The sequence below is a fragment of the Malaclemys terrapin genome, chromosome 24 (assembly GCF_027887155.1).
Source record: "Malaclemys terrapin pileata isolate rMalTer1 chromosome 24, rMalTer1.hap1, whole genome shotgun sequence".
NCBI classification, from domain to species: domain Eukaryota; kingdom Metazoa; phylum Chordata; order Testudines; family Emydidae; genus Malaclemys; species Malaclemys terrapin.
Genome location: NC_071528.1, coordinates 9,019,042 through 9,037,040, shown reverse-complemented (window position 1 = coordinate 9,037,040; position 17,999 = coordinate 9,019,042). Strand labels below are relative to the sequence as shown.

Genomic DNA, 17,999 nt, shown 5'->3' with positions numbered 1-17,999 from the left:
AGGAATCAAGATACATTGACAGCTCTACAACTTTAACATTTAACGCTTTAACGTGCCTTGTGTGGTCGCTCTAAAAAAAACAGCTCCACGAGGGGCGTAGCTACCAGCGGTGCACTGTTTACACTAGCACTTTACTGCGCTGCAACTTGCTGCGCTCAGGGAGGGTGTTTTTTCACCCCCGAGCGAGAAAGTTGCAGCGCTGTTAATTGCCAGTGTAGACAAGCCCGAGTCATAACTTGTTTTCACCAAAGTGTACTGGGAATTCCCTTAGAACCCAATTCTCCTTCCAGTTTTAGTAAATGGCAAAATTCCCATTGACTTTAACGAGAGGTCGTTTGTTATTTATTATACAAGAGTCTGAACAAAAATTAACTGATGTATAAGAAGCCAAACTACTACAGTCCTATCTAATCATCATGGTGAAGTGAGTCATATAGCGATAACATCATCGGTAATTAATTTTTTTGCTTAGAGGATTATATTCATTTGCTTAATTCCATTTAATCACGTTGTGTCAAACAGAACCAACATCCAGGACTTGCTTGTATTCTTGATAAATGTTTTAAGCAGAATGCACTTTCATTCAGTATGTAGTGGTTTTACTAGCATATTTTACACGTATCCTATGAAATGTGGCCCCAGTCCTGAAAAGGGATTTGAGTGGACAGATCCTCATGCCTTGCTGGAATCCCACTGCTTTCAATAGAACACCAGGCAGGGCCCTTTGTGGGATCATATATCTGTGACCCATAACTAGAGGAACAGCTGCAGAGGATCTGTGGTCCAGTCCTGCACCTTAGCCCTAGGTTGTGAGTGTGACGCAGATCAGAACTCCCCATACCACCCTGAGCTAAAAATGCAGTTGATTTCGCCCACAGAGTAGGGCACGTTAGGGACAAGTATTAAGGGATTCCCAGTTCCCCAAAGAGCTTGCAAATATGAAATGCGTTACTTATGTATATGCATCAAACCCGCAATATCTAATACCATCCTTCGTAAGTCTTACCCACGTTTTATTCTTCGTTTACTTTACTTTTAAAAGTGGAGAGCTGGTTATTCCCTGTTGTATTGCTTTGAATCATAAATGGAATGATAGAACATGTTAAAGATTAAACAGCCCAAGTCTCCGCCTGTGTAGCGTTTATAGCAGCCCCAGGGCCTCTGCCCTGTGGGAGACTTGAGTGGACTAGCGACTGGGGCTCCACCTATGTACAGCCACGTGGTTGCAGCATGTCCCTTCTTAGTTAAAGGCCCTTCGGACCATAGAGATCCCTTAAGGGCAGGGGGGGAATAGAGAGGCTCTGGCGCATGCGCCTTGAGCAGCCCGCTGTCCCCGCCTCTACGCCGGCTCCGGCCTATAAGAGGGCTGGTCGTTGACGTCAGCTTTCTCTTCCGCCCGCTCTGTCCCCGCCAGCGAGACAGGGCCGCAGCCGCCGCCATTACCGGTCCCCTCCTTTCCTCCGCTCCCGGAGAATCCGCCGCCATCCGCAACCATGGTGAGCCATCCGCGCCGCGAGGGCGGCTGGGGGGACGCGGGGGGCCCGGACCCAGGCGGGCCGCTGGTTATGGCCGCCCCCTGGCCGGTATCGAGCGACGGGGCGGCCTGGGAAGTGGGGGTGGGGCGGGGGCGGCCTGTGCGGGGGGAGGGGGGGGCTAGACCCGTAAATCCCCCCCCCCCCCATACCTGGGAAGTGCGGGGCCCGGAGCCGGGTAGGGGGAGGAGGGTGTCCGTCCCTTTCCTGGGTGTGGCTTGTGCCAACCAGGGCAGTGCTCCCTAAGGGGGAGTGGGGGGTTAATGGGGGGTGTCTGGGGTGCCCCTTCTCTAGGGCAGATCCGCCCCTGGCCCCTGTTGGAGCGGGCTGTGCTGCCCCTGTTAAAGGACTCCCCGTCCCCAGGGGAGTGGTGCGCCCCTCTCGCATTGGGGCGGGTGCTCAGCGGGGTCTGCTAGCCTCCCCCTTGGGGGGGGTGATCTGTGCCCTGGGCAAGTGGACACAGACTGCCCCCCTCTTCTGCAAGGTGTGGATGCGCCATTGAGGAGGGGGTAGGAGGCTCTGGGGCCTGCTGGCTCTACCCAGCCTCCTTGCAGAGCGCTGGTGGTAGGCGTGAGCCTGCCCTTGTACGCCCAGTGCCTGTGCAGGTTGCTCCATGATGCTGATCGACCTCCTCCCCCAAGAGACAGGCGGGCAGGCTCCCCAGCCCCACTCTCCTGTCAAGGGGTTTGTTTGGTGGAGCCCTGAAGCTGTGGGGCGGCTGGGAGTGATGTGGCGGGGTGGGGGAAGGCAAGTGCCAGGATGAGGTTTCTGGGCTCTCCTCTCTGGTCAAAGGGAGGTACTGCAGGCCGGGGGGAGGGGGAAGATTTCCTGCAATGAGGTAGTAGCGATCTTATGTAACTCTGCAGTGTGGAGTAAAAGCCTCGCTTGGATGCTCGGGTTGTGAAAGAGTGAGCTGATGCAGAAGATGCTCTGAGTGGGCTTATTTTGTGAAATATCAGGATAGCTGTGTGGGGTATAGGTAGGAGTACAGGTGTGGCATGTGAGTGATGATCTTAAGACTGGGTTACAGGGGAACTTATCGACTGTAAGAGCCTAGTAGGCTGTGGCATTGTCACCCCAAGGCAATTGTAAAAGCCACTGGTTGGGGCATTCAGCTAGATGGGAATGCACTGGAGAACTCGGCTTTCTCTGAGTTGCCCTGTAATGTCTGCCGAGCGATCGGTTAAAGCGTGACTAAGCTTGGCACTGCTATGTTTGGATTCCTGGAAGAACTCACCCCTGATCATATAACCTTCTCTTCAAGGTGAACTTCACAGTAGACCAGATTCGGGCCATTATGGACAAAAAGGCCAATATCCGAAACATGTCTGTGATTGCCCATGTGGACCATGGCAAATCCACCTTGACTGACTCCCTGGTATGCAAAGCTGGTATCATTGCTTCTGCCCGTGCTGGTGAAACTCGTTTCACTGACACGAGAAAAGATGAGCAGGAAAGGTGCATCACTATCAAGTCAACGTAAGTTGCTTCCCTTCAAGCATTCTGGTGTTCAGTTGCTTCTCTTCCTTGAGTCATGGTCTGATCACAGGGTTGGGACCCAGGAACTCCTGGGTTCTAGTTCTGTTTCTGATACTAAGCTGGGGGAAGAAGAAACTACTTAATCAAGTGCTTTGGTTGCCACCAGAGGCTTACTTCCCTGCAACCTATGGCATTGTGAGTGTTGTCTAAATGAAGTAGGACAGGGGTTCTCAAACTGGGGGTCAGGATCCCTTGGGGTCGTGAGGTTATTACATGAGGGGGATGCTAGCTGTCAGCCTCTACCCCAAGTCCCGCTTTGCCTGCAGCATTTATAATAGTGTTAAATAACACTATAAAAAAGTGTTCCTAATTTATAAGGGGGGGGCATCACACTCAGAGGCTTGCTATGTGAAAGGGGTCACCAGTACAAAAGTTTGAGAACCCCACTGCGGTAGGAGTACTAAATACTGGCTTGTACCTGGTGCATCAATTACTACCTCTATCTTGGTAGTCAAAACAGCAAAGGAAAACTTTCATGCAATCATAAGTTAAAATGTTCCCTGTTAGTATCTACTTACGTTAACTGGTATCCCTGGAGCTGGCTTGTTTAATGCATTTCTTTAGTCAGCAACTTAATGGTCTCTAACAACAACTTTTATCAGGAGTGTGCCTAAGAGCTACCCAAGCTAAATGTGCTATAAATGCATTGCCAGAAATAGAATGCATTAAAGATGAGTATTATCATATAGCACTTCTTTTGTGTATCTTTATTTTTCAGAGCTATCTCTCTCTTCTATGAGCTGTCTGAAAATGACTTGGCCTTCATCAAGCAGAGCAAGGATGGTTCTGGTTTCCTGATCAATTTGATTGACTCTCCTGGACACGTAGACTTCTCTTCTGAAGTCACAGCTGCTCTCCGTGTCACTGATGGTGCCCTGGTCGTCGTAGACTGTGTCTCTGGTGAGAACTGGTAGCACATTTAAATGCATGTTCTATAGAAATAGCATGCTAGTCCTGCAGCCGTAATCACCAAGCTTCTGCCTCTTCCAGGTGTGTGTGTGCAGACAGAAACTGTGCTGCGACAGGCCATTGCTGAGAGGATCAAGCCTGTCCTGATGATGAACAAGATGGACAGAGCACTGCTGGAGCTGCAGTTGGAGCCAGAAGAGCTGTACCAGACCTTCCAGCGTATTGTGGAGAATGTCAACGTCATCATTTCTACCTATGGGGAAGGAGAGGGTGGCCCCATGGGAAACATCATGGTAAGGAGAGGAATCAAGGGGCTGTATTCCAAGTGAACAACTGTCCAGAGCTTGCCCTCAGGTGTTTTGAAAGACATCCTTCCTCTTTGAAGCAAGGAGCAGTTTCTTGTATTCCTCTGGAGGTTACATTGTTGATCTAGAAGAATGTTTACTATAACACAGTATGGGTAGTTGGCTTGAAATACAATTGACTTAGTCATGTTTCAGTTTGGATGCACTGAATTACAGGTTTAATCCTACTGCTATCTGACCTACTTAGTGTCAAACCATCCCTCAAATTCCTGGTCAAACTGAGACCCTCATCAGCTACCCTCTTCCACTTGATCAGGTCTTGTATCTCACGCTTCTCCTTATGCTGGTATAGGCGGACTCCGCTTTCAAGTAGAACGTTCTTCTAGGCACTCAGGCTCCTCAATTGTGCCTTGGAGGGGGATACCATGGATTCATAGACAATTATAGGAATTGCATCGCCTTTGAATGGACTAGCACGCATTCATATCAAAATTTCCATCAGTTTGGCAAGATCTTTCCGATCTGGGTCTCTAGTATTCTACTCAGCAGCCAGTCATGAGGCATTTCAACCAGTTAATAGCCAGTAGCTTTTGTTTGGCCAAGTCTCGCTCTTGCACCCAAAGCACTTACCCTTCCTTATGTTTAATGAAACCACACTTGGAAGTGTGTAGCGGAGCTAGGATGCCTGCTGTTGATCCACTGGGAAGGGTACCCTAATCACATCACTCAGCGTAGTCAGACAACATCTCTGGATCACTAATCCATGCAGGTAGCTGGTGAAGGCCTGAAGACATTCAGTTAACCACCTGTGTGTTTTGTTATCCGATTCTCACTACTAAAGCTGAAACTGAGGCATGAACTAAGTTGGGCTCCTAGATCTTGTGTTTTAGGGTGTTGTGTGTTTGTTTTTTTGAGGCAGAGCTGTAGGACCTCAAATGTCTCCTAGTCAATAGCAACCTCCCCTGCTGAACAATCTGTCCTATGTGCAGCTAAACTAACCCTTCAGAGGAGGTGATTAGCTTACAGCTCTATGGAAGGCAGGGTTTGCTTATCAGTGGAGCTGCCACAGTTTTGGGGGGCGGAGGGGGTGTCAATACAAATTTCACCTCAACACTACTCTTCTGACCTCTTTCAGATTGACCCTGTGCTAGGTACAGTTGGCTTTGGTTCTGGCCTGCACGGCTGGGCTTTCACCCTGAAACAGTTTGCTGAAATGTATGTTGCGAAGTTTGCTGCAAAGGGTGATGGGCAACTGAGCGCTGCTGAGCGTGCCAAGAAGGTAGAGGACATGATGAAGAAGCTGTGGGGGGACAGGTAAGTGATCTGCGCTCATGGTTCTACTAGTGCTGCTGATTTCTGAGCTTGGGCTTGCCCTATCTAGGATTACCTGAGCTACACCTTGAAACAGCTAGCTGGAGCAGTGATCCCATAACTAGAGATGGCAGAGCACAGAGGTGGCCTGTAAACTCAGACCAGGCAGTGGTGGGGAATACCTGTATAACACAGCTGTGTAGATCTCCAGAACCGGGGGAATACTTGAACTCTCCTGGGCTGGGAGTAAGGAAGCAACAGTATGGTAGCACCCAAAGGAAGGAATTCTAATTAGGGTGGATGGCTTATTGTGCTGACTGCTTTAAAGTCCCTCCCATGAAGGACTTGCAATCTGGATACAATCAGACAAATATTGGGGGATGGGATCAGGAATACACTCTACAGGCAGATCTGTCTCTGTTTTGCTTTTGAAGCAAGTGACTGAAAGTGCATTAGATCTCAGGAAGGTAGAGGTGAACTCCTTTCAAAACAGATCCTTTGACTTGATAACCCTTCCCTCTATCTTGAAAGGCCAGCAGAATGAGCACTGCTTATTCTGCAAGATGGAAAAACCAATCCCCTCTGATCTGATCCCCCCCCCCTTCTTCCCCCCCCTAGATATTTTGATCCTGCTTCTGGCAAGTTCAGCAAATCTGCTACCAACCCTGATGGAAAGAAACTGCCCAGGACTTTCTGCCAGCTGATCCTAGACCCCATCTTCAAGGTAACTACCATGGGACTACGTCTCCTCTTAACTGCCAGTGGTCTGTGCCTCCTTTGTGTGCATGATGATGGAAAAATTTCTTCACTTTGACCTGACTTGACTGTTTGAAGAAATTTTAAATATCTGACACAAACACAGCTGAGCCATGCAGTAAGGGCTGGGAGAGTTACTGCTCTCTAGACAAGAAGCTGTTTATAAACCATGTGTCTGATCAGCTGACCTACTAATTGGCTGATACAAGGGCTGCTGTTAAGGCAGTTAAACTGCCATTTATTGGCTCTCCCTGGAGAATGAGCATGAGCTGCTGTCTCTGTGAACTGGGTTGCTTGATGCTTTCTCCCCTAACTTGGAACTCTTGCGCTAGGTCTTTGATGCAATCATGAACTTCAAGAAAGAGGAGACTGCTAAACTGATTGAGAAATTAGACATCAAACTTGACAGTGAGGATAAAGACAAGGAGGGCAAACCCCTACTGAAGGTAAGAACTGACCGGCATTGCCTTGGGAAGAGACTAGCAGTGGGATGCTAAGCTAGTCTTTCAACATTGTTGGTAGATAACCTAAGTCTGCATAACTTGGATGAGAAACTTAAAGGGGGGAGGAAGGGGGAGGTTGGCAGTAGTATGAGCAAAGACGGGTTTGCCTGAGCCTCATGCCTCCAATCTGCTTTTTCAGGCTGTGATGAGGCGCTGGCTGCCTGCCGGAGAAGCTCTGCTGCAGATGATCACCATCCACCTGCCTTCCCCTGTCACAGCTCAGAAATACCGCTGTGAGCTGCTGTACGAGGGCCCCCCTGACGACGAGGCTGCCATGGGTATGAAGCACTTGTAGTTGTAGTGTGCAGGAGCATAACTGCATTAAGGCTCTAAAATGCCCAGAGCTGCTTGTTGAAAAGCAAACAAGTATACAGCTGGGCTGAAGTTGTAATTCCTGCACCTGCAACCTTTGTAGTGTGGATCAGACCAGCTCATTAGTGAGCGGCTTTCCTGTGGATAGCTGGGCTAGCAGAGTACCTGGATAGTAGCCAGAGTGTATACTAAAGGCTCAGTCTGTTAATTACAATGATCTCTTGGCATATGGCTTTTCCTTGCCAGTTGGGCTAGCCAACTACCTGGCTGGTAGCCAGCAGGCCAGTGTCACAACCGCTGCATTCCATCTGAGTGATTACCTTGCTCCAAGCGCAGAGCACTAGGAGTGGAAGAAAGGACCACAGGTCAGCACTGATCGCTGCTTCTTTCCCAGGTATTAAGAACTGTGACCCCAAAGGGCCCCTGATGATGTACATCTCTAAAATGGTGCCAACCTCAGACAAAGGTCGTTTCTATGCTTTTGGACGTGTCTTCTCTGGTCTCGTCTCTACTGGCTTGAAAGTCAGAATCATGGGACCAAATTACACTCCTGGCAAGAAGGAAGATCTGTACCTGAAACCAATCCAAAGGTCAGTAAAGGCAGGGATTGATCCCATGTTGAGATTAGATTTAATGCCTTATTTTTTCGATGCAGGTTCCATATTTACGTCTACATTCCCAGCACTTGGTGTGACAGTTTAGTAGCTTCCTGATGTTTCTTTGTGTCTTCAGTGGCCTTTTTGTGCCCCTCACTGGTCTACTCAATCAAGAGACAAGGCATCTAGTGTTCCTATGCAAACCTGTCACTTCTAGGCTGGGATCCTTTCTAAGGAACCATCCAGATTCACTCAAGTTTTTCTTAACCCAGGACCATTCTTATGATGGGCCGCTATGTTGAACCCATTGAGGACGTGCCTTGTGGTAACATCGTTGGGCTGGTCGGTGTTGACCAGTACCTGGTCAAGACCGGAACAATCACCACCTTTGAGCATGCTCACAACATGAGAGTGATGAAGTTCAGCGTCAGCCCGGTAGTGCGTGTGGCTGTTGAAGCAAAGAACCCTGCTGACCTGCCCAAGCTAGTAGAAGGACTGAAGCGTTTGGCCAAGTCTGACCCTATGGTGCAGGTAAGGGTCCTCTGAGGAAACTCTCTTCAATAGCAGTTGCTTGGAGATCTGTTGGAGTATTGTCCGTAATGACACAGCCCAGTACCATAGAGGAACCATGTTTTCTCATCTTCCCGAGCCGCAATATTTGAGTAGAAGAGATTGAGGGAATACTGGCAGAGAGCTTCCAAAACTCCTCCACGTGAAGGCCTTCACTTGGCTGAAACCTGTAGCATGCCATGGAAGCATGGGCCGGGGATAATGGATTTATTTATTTTGGTCGCAGTCCAGACTCTAGAGCAGGGGTGGGCAAACTCTTTGGCCTGAGGCCCACATCTGGAAATGGAAATTATATGGCAGGCCATGAATGCTCACAAAACTGGGGTTGGAGTGCAGGAGGGGGTGAGGGCTCTGGTTGGGGGTGCAGGCTGGGGATAAGGCATTTGGGGTGCAGAAGGGTGCTCTGGGCTGGGACCCAGGGGTTCAGAGGGTGGGAGGGGGATCAGGGCTGCAGCAGGGGATTGGGGCACAGGGGGGAGGCTCTCAGAAGCAGCAGTATGTCCCTTCTCTGGCTCCTGCATGGCCAGGCAGCTCTGCACGCTCCCCCATCTGCAGGCACTGCCCCTGCAGCTCCCAGCCAATGGGAGCTGCAGGGGCAGCATGCAGAGCAGAGCCCCCTGGCTGCCCCATATGTAGGAGCTGGAGGGGGGGGGGGGTCATGCTGCTGCTTCTGGGAGCTGTGTGGATCGGCCCCTGACCCTGCTTTCTGGCTGGAGCGCCAGAGCAGGGAAAGCCCCAGACCCCGCTCCCCAGTGGGAGCTCGAGGGCTGGATCTGGCCTGTGGGCTGTAGATTGCCCACCCCTGCTCTAGAGAAAATAAAAAAATAACAAATTTGCAGTACATTCAAAAGTGTTCATCAGTTGGATTTGGCCCATGGTCTGCCTCTTGACTACCCCTGGGTTGGGATCAACTAGATCTCTGGCTGGAGTGAAATGATCTCCCTGAATACTCCACCACGTGGGGACCATTGGCAAGATCACTGGTAATCTTCAGCCGTGGTTGCTACTCTGGAGCTAAGTCAAGATCCTCAACAGCATGATTTAGTTAACAGGTCACTATCCGCTGTATACATATTGAGGGGACGTGCATTGAAGGGCTGATGAAAGACTGGAACAAAGCATGTGGTGTGCAGAACTTTTTGCCACCTGATGCTACATACAGCTTCTATCTAAGTCCTTAACAGAACGTAGAAAACACCTTGAGGATCTCATGTAACTTGCCATGACATCCATTGCAATGGTTAATTCCTCTTCCAGTCAGAGGAAGGGACTTCAAAGCCCTTGAAACCACAGCATCTCTGCTTCTCCTGTTCAGAGGCAGAAAACTATTGCCCTGGCAAATATCCTCTTCAGTGAAAAGACTTGTCAACCTTGCTGGGCCACCACCAATTTCCCCCGCCCCCCAATGCAAGCTGTAAATCAGTTGATGTGTGTAAAGATCCAACATCTGAAGTGACTTTTAACAATATAGACCAGTACACACAGGTGCTTTAATGGAGTCCTAGTCAGGAGTCTCCTCCCCCACCCCATTGCATGACTGGTCACTTTGTTTCAGTGCATCATTGAAGAGTCTGGAGAGCACATCATTGCTGGTGCAGGAGAGCTGCATTTGGAGATCTGCCTGAAGGATCTGGAAGAGGACCATGCATGCATTCCAATTAAGGTAAATCTGCCACATCTTCCCTCTTGGTCTAAGCCCAGAAGAACTCAACTGAAGGCTGAGTGGCTGAAATGGCTGCAGATCTAGTCAGTCTGAAATCCTGGATTACTGGGAACAAATACAACTGCTGAAGCTGTTGTCTTCATGATGGGAAGCGCAGTAGCTGTGTAGGTAGCAAATCCATGAGGCTGCAGCAGGGTGTGGCATACACTGTCTCCACTACAGAGGCGCTGTGGCTAGTGGACTGACCATAGGGCTGAGTCAGGTGTTTCTAACCCAGCTGAGTCACTGACTTCTCCTAATTCTGCTTTCATTAGGGGGGGGTGTGTGTGTGCGTGCTAATCTATAAAATGGGGACAGATGCCTAAAATGAGTGAGTCTGCTACAAAAGGGTAGCTGATGTCTAGTGCAGCGAACACTTCGGAGTAGTAACAGTTGTCTTGTGTTTCTGGCATATTAATAATGCTGATTGGATGTCCTGCTAAACTTTCTGTGCTGGATACAGTCTTGCACTTCAGAGGCCTTTCGTATGGCTTGTGGGTGTAGAATAGACTTCACAGCTCAGTTAAGTGACTGTATTGCTTTACTCTTTCCAAATCCTCTGGAACTAACTGGTGACTGGTTGTCTGCAGAAATCTGACCCTGTCGTGTCTTACCGTGAGACGGTCAGTGAGGAATCTGACGTGCTGTGCCTTTCCAAGTCCCCCAACAAGCACAACAGGCTGTACATGAAGGCCCGACCTTTCCCAGATGGATTGGCTGAGGATATCGACAAAGGCGACGTCTCTTCCCGTCAGGAGCTGAAGCAGCGTGCACGCTACCTAGCTGAGAAGTATGAGTGGGATGTTACTGAAGCCCGTAAAATTTGGTGCTTTGGTCCAGATGGCACTGGCCCCAACATCCTGACTGACATCACCAAGGGAGTGCAGTACCTGAATGAAATCAAGGACAGTGTTGTGGCTGGCTTCCAGTGGGCTACTAAGGAGGTAGGTGCAGTAAACTGCTATTGATCAAAACCAGGAATTTGTTGCCTTCCTGCCTCTTCTCCTCTTCCTTCCTCCCTCCCCTCTCCTCCCAAGGTCCTAGGTGGATCACTAGTATGGCAGTGCAACATACTGCAGACCTCCCATGGGCAACTAACATTGACCTGGCATATCTTGATGCAGCTGCTAAAATTGCCTTTAATTTCATCCCATAAAATAGAGGAGACTCTCCATTTAACAAAGATTCTGATAGGCCAGGCCCACAGTTACTCTTGGCAGTACCTTGCTTTGGCACCTGGATATATAGAACGTGCCATAGGTAAATGTTTGGCCCGTATGAGACACTGATTCTGAGCCAGGAGTGGCATTTGTTTCTAGCTCATTGCTGTTAATAGATTTGTCACCTAGCATGCCCCTGCTAGAGAACTGTTTGCAAAGCTCTACAGGACCTAGTGAGGGGCCTGGAGAATCTCTCAGCTGGCCGCTGATATCTGGGCTTTGCTCTCTTCCAGGGAGCTCTGTGTGAGGAGAACATGCGTGGAGTCCGCTTTGATGTGCACGACGTGACCCTGCACGCTGATGCCATTCACCGTGGTGGTGGGCAGATCATCCCTACTGCCAGGAGGTGCCTGTATGCCTGTGTGCTCACTGCTCAGCCAAGACTTATGGAGCCCATCTACCTTGTAGAGATCCAGGTACTTACACTTTGCTTAGCTTCAGATCTAACCTACAATTAAAATGTCAGTCCTTTAAGCTTAAGATGAAAGCAATGCCTGTAATACAAACTTTCTGTGTACCAGTGTCCAGAACAAGTAGTTGGTGGGATCTATGGTGTCCTGAACAGGAAGCGAGGCCATGTCTTCGAGGAATCCCAGGTGGCAGGCACTCCCATGTTCGTTGTTAAGGCCTACCTGCCTGTCAACGAATCTTTTGGTAAGTGACCTTCACGTTGTTCTTGGTCATCTGATTCCTTCTACAAGCCTAGGAACTTCTGCTAGAGCTCCACATAGCATGTACTGACCTCTAGAATGTTAGAGATGGGTCTTCCCAGGTGACTACTTCCTTCACAGGGTCATGGTGCATAGACCTAGTAGTTGCATTCTTCCCTTAACCTCCTCTTCGTTTGAGCCTGAACTAACTAACTCTCTCTCTCTCTCTCTCTCCACCCTCAAGTGACTGGAACATAACAGTGGTTTCTTGGGGCTTAAATACCATGCACTCTAATCTATCTTGGAAAATACTTGGTTTGCTCTTTGTGTTCCTATTTGGTTCTGTCACTATCTCAGAACCTCATAATCAAACATGCACTTCTCTCTATGCTCTTATCCCAATGGACCTTTTTTTCCTCCGTAGGTTTTACAGCTGACTTGAGATCCAACACAGGTGGCCAGGCCTTTCCCCAGTGTGTGTTCGATCACTGGCAGATCTTGCCTGGGGACCCTTTTGACAACACTAGCCGTCCTTGCCAGGTCGTGGCTGAGACCCGCAAACGCAAAGGGCTGAAGGAAGGCATCCCGGCACTAGACAACTTCCTGGACAAATTGTAAAAACTACCCCCCAATACCACTTTAAAATCACTGTTGTTGGACTCTGAATAAACTAACTAGCATAACATCAAATGCAGCAGGCAACTGTAGACTGCAGTGACCATCTCTTTGCATTATACTTAATCAGTTTCATAGCAATTTGAGACTTTCAGAAAAACACATTGATATTCAGCCTTATAGGTTTCTGTGTTGCACATGACTCATTGGGGCCCCACTTGGTGCCATTGTAACTTAAAAACATTTCCACTTGATGCAACTCAAGTTGCCCAGTTCCATATTTATTTGACACACAGGAAAGATGTTTTCCTCTCTGCAGGGATTGGGCAAAAGGGGTGGGGTAAGAGGGTGCCTGCCTCTTCAAAGGGGGAAATTCATAATGCCCAACAGCTTGCAATCCAAGCAAAACATTGCAGTAAGAGGGTTTGCTTGAGTTAAGGGTCTCTAGTATGCTTTTTTGTTTTGTTTTTTAGGGGAGGGGGATGTGTAAGGGGACTTCTAGTTGGGCAGAAACTCAAAGGCAGGAAGATCTTGTGCAGTGTGATTGTCATCATGAACATCAACAAATGTATTAGTGCCACTGGAATAATAAATTTGATATGGTGATGAGTATTCAGCTGGATTCTTGTTCAGTTTCACTTCAGTCCAGCAGAGAGGAAACCTTCAAGCTCTAGCAGGGGGACTGAATCTAGCCTCCCTTCATTAGGGAGCCATGGCAGCTGGGCTGGGGTGTCTTAAAGCAAATAGCATCATCCTCATTCCTAGGGGAGAGATGTCTCTGGTATAACTGCCAGGCTCAGCCAGGGGCTTGTATAGAATGGGCTGTGGAAAAAGACTGGTGGTAGAGAAATCTGCAACTTATTGCACTACACATCTGCGTGGGCATTATCTGTATCTGGCCTCAGCTCTAAGCAGGCCTCTCAATCAGGAAAGCCCTTGAAGATCAGACAAATATGTAGTCCCACGACTACAACAAATGTTAATCTTTAACTTCAAGTACAAGAATGTCACTCCAGCTTGTTCTAACTGCTACTTTTCCCAGTCGGGAAAGTCTGAGCACAGCTCAATGCTCACTGGGAGAAGCTAATCAAACCTAGGACTGATTCAGGGTTAGCAGGAAATCTGTATGGCAGAGGTTGCATGGAATCCAGTAAGGTAGCACGGTGGGGTCCAACCTGAACGGTTTGTTTCTGCCATGGTTGTCAAGAGGTGCATTCCCTTCATGCTATATACAAGTCATGGACTGTTTGCTAGCACTTGATTACTATTTAATCCTGTCCTACAGGGTTTAGGACTCTTCTGTCCAAAAAGCGGCACCGGTTTAAAATGGAAACTGCTGCAACTTTTCTTGTAGTCAAGTCCTTAAGTGTGTTGGGGGGGTGGTTGTGAAACTGATGTAAGGAATGCACAGAACTGTCTGTCTTGTGTATGGGGTGTAGTTGCCACATCAGTCCCAGGATATTAAAGACAAAGTGAATAAGGTAATATTTTTTATTGGATCACCTTCTGATGAGCCACACAGAGCTCTTCTGGGAAATGTACTCCCACTGTGGCAGCAAAATGCAAGGTGGAACAGATAGATCAGTGTAAGTAGTTAGCACACAGAAGGGACCATTCAAGATGAAGTGGCCTTTAAACATTCTGAACAATCTTTTCTGGACCCACCACTTCTGGCCTTCAGACATACCTTCACTCTTCAAACTCATCAGCAGCAGGCTCCCCACTGACCAGGACATGCCAGAAGTATAGATGCAAAATCTACAGCCAACTCCACCGCTACAATGATCAACAAACCTTTCAAGCTCAATGGATCCTACGCATGCCCATCACAATAGGTGGTATACCTCATGCAGTGTGCCAAATGCCCCAATAACACTAAGTGGGCAAAACCAGACAATCGCTATGCTCTTGAATGAACTCCCCTAGGAAAATAAGACAAAAACACCCTATCACCTATGGTTAAGCATATGATTCAGTTACAGATTCGGTGACTTTTTGGGATCTCAGTGTCATCTGTTTGGGCAGGGCTGGATCAGCAGTCAGCCACAGGCCAAGTCTGGGGATGCCAAAGAGCTGACCGGCAGCTAGCCCTGAGTCCACTGGAGCGGCGGTCCCTGGCCTGCCAGAGCATTGGCTGGGGTTAGTGCAGCAGCAGTGGTGGGGATTGAGTAGCTGCAAGCAGTGCTCTGTCCATCCTCCTGCTGGGTATTTTTAGTAAAAGTCAGGGACAGGTCATGGGCTTCCATGAATTTTTGTTTATGGCCCAGGACCTGTCCCTGACTTCTACTAAAAATAGCCATGACAGAATCCTAACCTTACTTAGGGGTGAATATTTTTTCCCACAAAGCAATCTCTGACCTCTCAGTCCTCATCCATCTAGAAGCCTGCACAATGCTTTCAAAAGAGAAGCCTGGGAGCTTAAATTCATTACTCTGCTAGACACTAAGGGTACATCCACACTACCTGCCGTATCGGGTAGCGATCGATTTATCGGGGATCAATATATCGCATCTCATTAAGACACAATATAACAATCCCCGAATGCACACTCCAGAACTCCACCAGAGTGAGTGGCGGTAGCGGAGTCGACGAGGGAGCTGCGACCATCGATCCCGTGCTGTGAGGACCCAAGGTAAATCGATTAAGATACTTTGACTTCAGCTACGCTATTCTCATAGCTGAAGTTGCATATCTTAGATCGATTCCTCCCCCCAGTGTAGACCAGCCCTAAAAATCACGCACTGAACAGACACTGGATTTATTGATTACAATAATCTGTAACCCACCCCCCCCCACCCCCTCTTTTTGTCCTATGACTGCAGTGGTGTTAATGGGCCACTCCCCCTTGAATGGAAGATCTTTTCCAGACCTGAAGAAGAGCTCTGAAAGCTTCTCTCTCTCTCACCAACAGCTGGTCCAATATTACCTCACCTGCCTTGCCTATGTCATCCCTACTGATGCAACTCCTACTGCTAACTGTAGGTGGGTGTACTGAGCTCACTCACATAGGTACTTACCATCTTCTTCCTGGGCTTATCTTCACCGTACTGTTAGTATGAACGGCAACTAGAGTTTGGTCTGTAACACGATGGCCCTCCATGCTCACCTCTACAACAAATTAAGGATATCTTAAGCTCCAGCTAACTGGCCCATCAGTGTGGGTTAGGGTGACCAGATGTCCTGATTTTATAGGGACAGTCCTGATTTTGGGGTCTTTTTCTTATATAGGCTCCTATTGCCCCCCACCCCCTGTCCTGATTTTTCACACTTGCTGTCTGGTCACCCTAGCATGGGTTAAATTCAACTGCTGCTGGTGGTCCAACTAATTCCATGGTGGGGGTGCAGTAGCTTGAGTTACAATTTATCTGCTACCCATCCAATCGGTGTTTTGCAGTGTGGCCCCCTGCTTGAGTGGAGTGAAGCCAAGTCCCACGTTCAAAGGCAAAGGAGTAGCTCTTACTCTTAAGTTTGATTGTTCGTAGCATGTTTAATTTGCAATACAACAGAGCTGGCCTGTGTCAGCTGACTTGGGCTGGGGGGGGGGGGGCGGTATAAAACTGCAGTGTAGATGTTTGGGCTCCCTGTTGTGCTCCTGAGAGCGGTTAATCCAGCTGACTCTTAGCACAATTCTACAGGAGAGGAGGTGGGCAGTCACCTTCAAGAACATGGCTTCTGTGCGGTCAAATAAAAATGTGGGATTTGGCTCAGAAATTTCAGGAGGAATCGGTTTTTTTTTTTAGCATTTGAGAAACATGTTCTGTTCAAACATTGCTGTGTCAGCCCAGCACGGAGAGGTGTTTGAAGAAACAGCAGCAACAACTCTGTCTGCTGCATTCTGCGCAAAACGCGGTGCAAGTGTGCGTGGTCTTTACTGCTCACCCTGGGAGCTTAATATTAAACTTGGGGAATGAAGAGTCCAGGGGCTCTCATGTTGAACCCAAAGACTCACAATAAATGGACACACCTGCAGCGGTTAAGGACACTTGCCAGTACAATACCATTGGAAAGGACTTGGAAATCTATGGATGAAAAGCACCAAAAGGTGAAATAGTGTTAAAATTACATGTACCTTTCAAGATGGTCCCTGCCCCAAACAGCTTCCAAGCCAGTGCAACCACCTCTTCCATAGGACATAAAAGGCTACACCAAAATGTGGGAGGGGGAGATGGAAGGACCCTGGGGCAAACTTTCCCATACGGTAAGTGCCATGGGTTCACCCAAGCAGTGCGGACAGGGCCTCTGTTCTTAAATTGTATAGTTAAGAAGAACGGTTTAAAAATCCCCACCCATGTGACTAACCACCTCCATGTCTGTCGCTGGCTCTGCCGCCCTGGAACATTGTGGGTGTGGAAAGGCAGGGAGGTCCTGCTCTGATCTCCCAGTTCAGCAGCTGTTAGACACTGATACACAGCAGTCCTTGAGCTGGGCCTAAAACGCCCCGTGGAGGCTGGGAGTCCAGCCCCACTGCAGCCTGGCGCATGGAGGAGCGTGTCTGTTTGCAAGGGTTAAAACAGACAGAAGTGCGTCTGGCTCCTGCGTGTTTTCTGTGACTGAGGTGGAGGGGAGCCCCCCTCTCCTGGAGAAGGGGGTGTGCGGTACGGGGGTGGGGTGAGCCCCCCTCCCCTCCCCTGGAGAAGGGGGTGTGCAGTACGGGGGTGGGGTGAGCCCCCCTCCCCTGGAGAAGGGGTGTGCGGTACGGGGGTGGGGTGAGCCCCCCTCCCCTGGAGAAGGGGTGTGCGGTACAGGGGTGGGGTGAGCCCCCCTCCCCTCCCCTGGAGAAGGGGGTGTGCGGTACGGGGGTGGGGTGAGCCCCCCTCCCCTGGAGAAGGGGTGTGCGGTACGGGGGTGGGGTGAGCCCCCCTCCCCTGGAGAAGGGGTGTGCGGTACGGGGGGGGTGAGCCCCCCTCCCCTCCCCTGGAGAAGGGGTGTGCGGTACGGGGGTGGGGTGAGCCCCCCTCCCCTGGAGAAGGGTGTGTGCGGTACGGGGGGGGTGAGCCCCCCTCCCCTCCCCTGAAGAAGGGGGTGTGCGGTACGGGGGTGGGGTGAGCCCCCCTCCCCTGGAGAAGGGGTGTGCGGTACGGGGGTGGGGTGAGCCCCCCTCCCCTCCCCTGGAGAAGGGGGTGTGCGGTACGGGGGTGGGGTGAGCCCCCCTCCCCTGGAGAAGGGGGTGTGCGGTACGGGGGGGGGTAAGCCCCCCTCCCCTCCCCTGGAGAAGGGGTGTGCAGTACGGGGGTGGGGTGAGCCCCCCTCCTCTGGAGAAGGGGTGTGCGGTACGGGGGTGGGGTGAGCCCCTGGAGAAGGGGTGTGCGGTACGGGGGTGGGGTGAGCCCCCCTCCCCTCCCCTGGAGAAGGGGGTGCGGATCTCTCTAGGGCTGGGCCACGTCAGCACATGGCGAGGAACAACGGAGGAAGGGATGTGAGAACGGGGGTGGGGGGTGGGCAGCAGCAGCCAGGCCACGGGGGGCACTAGGAACCCGGG

The 17,999-nt window shown here is 50.0% G+C and overlaps 1 protein-coding gene across 1 annotated transcript; it reads left to right on the top strand.

The window, feature by feature from the left end:
* The first annotated feature begins 1,385 nt into the window (after positions 1 to 1,385).
* Positions 1,386 to 13,132, top strand: EEF2 (eukaryotic translation elongation factor 2). Its single transcript, XM_054013277.1, has 15 exons — positions 1,386 to 1,496; positions 2,797 to 3,011; positions 3,790 to 3,971; positions 4,062 to 4,273; positions 5,421 to 5,599; positions 6,215 to 6,320; positions 6,685 to 6,798; positions 6,995 to 7,133; positions 7,562 to 7,757; positions 8,036 to 8,294; positions 9,889 to 9,996; positions 10,626 to 10,979; positions 11,489 to 11,671; positions 11,777 to 11,909; positions 12,330 to 13,132. The coding sequence occupies exons 1-15, from the start codon at positions 1,494 to 1,496 to the stop codon at positions 12,521 to 12,523; spliced, it is 2,577 nt and encodes an 858-aa protein (XP_053869252.1). The 5' UTR covers positions 1,386 to 1,493; the 3' UTR covers positions 12,524 to 13,132.
* The last annotated feature ends 4,867 nt before the right edge of the window (positions 13,133 to 17,999 follow it).

Excerpts from the sequence above, each read along its gene's own strand:
- EEF2 (XM_054013277.1), top strand. Across the intron at positions 3,012-3,789 it reads TGCATCACTATCAAGTCAAC|AGCTATCTCTCTCTTCTATG; the intron begins GTAAGTTGCTTC and ends TTTATTTTTCAG. Across the intron at positions 10,980-11,488 it reads TCCAGTGGGCTACTAAGGAG|GGAGCTCTGTGTGAGGAGAA; the intron begins GTAGGTGCAGTA and ends GCTCTCTTCCAG.